This window comes from Buceros rhinoceros, unplaced genomic scaffold (assembly GCF_000710305.1).
Source record: "Buceros rhinoceros silvestris isolate BGI_N320 unplaced genomic scaffold, ASM71030v1 scaffold15054, whole genome shotgun sequence".
In the NCBI taxonomy this organism is placed as follows: Eukaryota; Metazoa; Chordata; class Aves; order Bucerotiformes; family Bucerotidae; genus Buceros; species Buceros rhinoceros.
The window spans coordinates 8,336-12,260 of record NW_010410185.1 but is presented as its reverse complement, the minus strand read 5'-3'; the positions used below and the strand labels follow the sequence as shown (position 1 = coordinate 12,260).

Sequence of the window (3,925 nt, the reverse complement as noted above, 5' to 3'; positions counted from 1 at the left end):
CGTTTTTCCTTTCCCCGTTGCGCCTGCCGTTACTATTGATGAAATGTGGTTGTCAGCTCCTGTATGGGGGATCAGTTTGTAGTTAGAATCTCAGCCCCATTTCCAGCCTTCCCAAAGAGAGCAGGAGAGCCATCACTGCCCTTAGGACCATGCTGTCCATGCAGACGAGAGAGAGCGAGGTGAAGAAGTAGCTGACCCAGGTCTCTGAGCAGAAGCAGCTTCTCCCAAAGCAGCCCAGAGGTACCTGCCTTGTGGGGGCTTTGTGCTGAGAAAGTCCAAGGGCTCGGTGCTGCTGTAGGGCTGCTCAGAAATAGCCTGGCTGCTCTGGGGGCATCTCTGCAGCCTTTCAGCATCCTCTTTGACAACGGAACAGCTGCAGGCTGGGTTTGAATTTGCCAGACGCTCCTTTGGTCTCTGCTAGTGCTCAGTGTCTGTCTCTCCAGTCCCGGGAAGGTTTTGAGTAGGTACCACGTAGCTGCTGTCAGAACAGAGCCAAACCCAACAAAAAGCCATATCAATTGTCACTGCAGAGAGAGAACTGCGTGTCTCGTGGGAAGTGCCGTGCCCCACGGTGCAGGCAGATATCCTGACAGTCCACCCAAGGACCGAGGCACCGATTGTGGCACAGGATTTTCCCCTGGCAAAGACCCACCATCAGCAGCACCCTCCAGCAAGTGTCCCTGTACTGGTGTGGCTCTGCCCGCACTGAGCTCAGCTGCTGCTCACCCCATGGTGGTGATGGCATGACCAGGACAGGACACACAACCCCTAGAGGTGCCAAATTACCTGGCCCAGGAAAGCACTGGTGGACATCAGCAGTGTGCTGGGAGCCATCTGGAGCTTTCAGCAGCGGTAGGGGCTGGAGTGGGTTTGTACCAGTGCTACCAGTGCCTGTCCTTCAGGCTGCAAGCTGACGTGACCGACGCTCCATCCTCCATTTCACTCTGCTCGATAGGCTTGTTAGGTACAGAAATACAAGCTCCTTTCCCTGCTGCCATCATCGTCATGATCACTTTCTTCCTTTGTCTCATTGTTTTGCTCTCAGGGACAGGCACCTCTTAAACACATCTGTACATTTGCATCCGTCTTTAAGGTAATTCGGTGTTTGTGTTTCCCCTGGGTGCTGTAGAAACACGTGTCCTCTCCTCAGCCTGCGTGATTTGTGTGGTAGTGAGAGCATTCGGCTCCATCCTTCCTTCCTGTAGGAGCTGTTTTACTGCAGTAATTCTCTGTGTGACACTAATGTTTATGTATGCTTTTTATAATTATTATTACGTGTGGATCTTCGGCATTTCAGCCTTCTTTGGGGAGGAGGGGTGAAAAAAAACCCGGTTTGGTTTTAGCAAGAACTGCTGCTCAGCCCCGTGTTTGCAGAGGGAATAGCTACAGAATTCGGGAAAGGCTGAGCCTTGTGATTTGGACTCAGGTTTAGTATTTAGTGTTACGGAAAAGAAATAGAGCCAGAGCCATCCCTGCTCCAGCTGCTGCACCCCTCCACTGCACTTCTGCCTCTGCTGCCACGCTGGGAGGGCTGGGGGCTGACTGAAATCGGCCTCTCTGCGTGACCACCCACCCCACCTCAGGGAGGGCTTCGTTAAAACGCAGTCATTTGCCCAGACCCTTCTAGAAAGCTGTATGTCCATTTAATTCTGTTAAATTATGAAATAACATTTGATGACAGGCTGCTTACAGACATCTCGGTGTGAAGTCTTGGGATCTAGTGCTCAGGCAGGACACAGCCTCCATCTGGTCTGTGAGGAGAGACCAGGAAACAACCCGGCGCCTCTGAATCCCTTTGGGAGCAGCTCCACCGTTCTGGAGACTCTGGCCTGGCTTATTGCTCCAAGACGAACGCATGAGCTCGAGCCAGGCTGCCGCCTCCTCCGAGGGAGGCAGGGCTTGCAGAGGTACTCCCGAAACAGTTAGACACTGAACTCAAACGAGATCCTCCAGAAACAGTCAGAATCCGACCCCAAACAGCATAGGGAAAACCGGCTTCAGGTAGAAGCATCCAGGTTTTCTTGCCTTTTACAGCAGAGCTTTGGAGAAGCAGTTACAGTATCAAACCATCACTCTGATAGTTAAAAATTAAAAATCAGATTAAAGAAAAGCAAACCAGAACTCCCCAAATACAAACTGGGTAATTCTGGAACATTGCTGCTGGTCTGCAAGACTTTCTCCAAGAGCCAGATACCTCCTTGGGATGCTGCAGCCGTGAGAAGGACATTCAGGGAAGCCAAAGCTCAATCCTGCGGGTGCAGAGACCAAGCGAGTGTACAGGCAGGAGCTGCGTAGCGCTGCAGCATGTCCAGCTGGGATATTGCTGAGCTGTTTACGTGGCACCAGCTCGATAGGCTGGTTCTCTGCTATTCCCTCAGAATATTGATGCTGTTGACCTGGGTTTACTGTTGGAAAAAACGCCCTCTGCTTTATTTCCTGCATTGCTCTGTGCTGATAATCTCTTTATTCCCTTGCTGTTCACATAGACAACAGGGGAGCAGAGAAGGAAGCAGGGACCCGGAGCTGCCCGACGTGTGTGAAGACGAAGCTACATCCTGAAGCCGCCGGGCTGTGGCAGGCTGGTCGCTCACGTGCTGCTGCTGTTGTACCCATCGTGGTGTTGTCTAGCACACATCCGCCCTCATCACCAACTCCAGGGCTGCAAAGCAAAAAAGCAAAAAAAAAAAAAAAAAAAAAACCCAAAAGGACACACCCCCAAAAACAAGAAAGGTTAAAGCCAGTCACAGCAAAAAAAAAAAAAAAAAAAAAAAAAAAAAAACCCGAAATGGACCAACCCAGAAAACCAGAAAGGAGGAACAGAGCAGCAATAAGGAGAAGAGTGAGTCCCTCGGGCAGCGCGGCCGGAGAGGGCGGCTGCATTCCTCGTGCGAGGTGTCCGTGCGCTCCTCCCTGTGTGCCTTGCTCTCCACTTGTGCTTCACGCCTGGGCTTTGTAGTTGGGTGTCTTGGCTGATGAATGTGGATTTATTTGTAATGCAGCAAACCAAACGTTGTCTCGTGGGTCATTCGCCCCGGAGACTTTCTCCTTGCTTTTTTGCATTCCCTATTTCAAGCATTGGGGAAGAAAAATTACATTGGAGCCAGGTTTTATATCAGAGGGGAACTTTTATTTAATGCACAGGTAAAGCAGTTCTCTATATCAGGACACAGTCCTGCTCCTGTTGGAGCCGATGGCAGAATTTCTGTGGATATCAGTTACATGGGGATGGGATTGTGCTTTCGGAGTGAGCACTGTCCACTCTATGCCTTTCTTGCTCTTTTTTCCCTTCTCTTCTTGTCCCTCACTTTGCACAGTGTAAATCCTGCTAGCGCTGGTGGCTTTAGTCAGGGCAGTGTCGTGAAACAGAAGACCACCACGATATTCCCTGTAACGTGCAGTGAGCCTTTGAACGTCACAGAGGTCTGGAGCGGTGGGATGTGCCGTTCCACGCGAAGGCTCAGTGCCCCCAGGACCCGGCGGGCTCTTCCCACAGCACCGGGACTGTGGGGCCTCAGCTGCACCCAGCCCTGCGCACACAGACGGTGGTCTCAAAGCTGAAAAGAAGCGGCAGGGTTGGGGGGTGTTTTATTTCAGGGGGATTTCCTTTCCCTCACTCATCAATTAGCTCTTTCAAAATTCTGTAGCTCATGCTTTTAAACTTTAATTTCCTCGTAAATGACCCAAACTGGGAGAGCTCCCTAGGATGGAAAAATTTGGTGGAGAGCTTTTAGACTAAGGAAAGCTACCAATGACACCAAAACTTGATCTTTTGTTTTTAAGGCTTTAATTTTATTTTATTTTAAGTCTGTAAATTTTATTCACGTGCTGATGCTGCTGTTTTGTTCATAGATTGCTTCTAAACTGGGGATTAGAAGCTTCATCTTTACACTTTGGCAAGAGGTGAGATTGCACTGCAAAGGGCAAG

The 3,925-nt window shown here is 50.3% G+C and overlaps 1 protein-coding gene across 2 annotated transcripts in view; it reads left to right on the top strand.

Moving 5' to 3' along the window:
* CAMKK1 (calcium/calmodulin-dependent protein kinase kinase 1, alpha) overlaps positions 1 to 2,618 on the top strand; it is a 40,280-nt gene extending 37,662 nt beyond the window's left edge. For both annotated transcript variants that reach the window (XM_010135527.1, XM_010135526.1), the window contains exon 16: positions 2,487 to 2,618. In XM_010135527.1, the coding sequence (XP_010133829.1) occupies positions 2,487 to 2,559 (73 nt within the window). In that variant the 3' untranslated portion in view covers positions 2,560 to 2,618. The remainder of the gene's footprint in view (positions 1 to 2,486) is intronic.
* Positions 2,619 to 3,925: the final 1,307 nt, after the last annotated feature.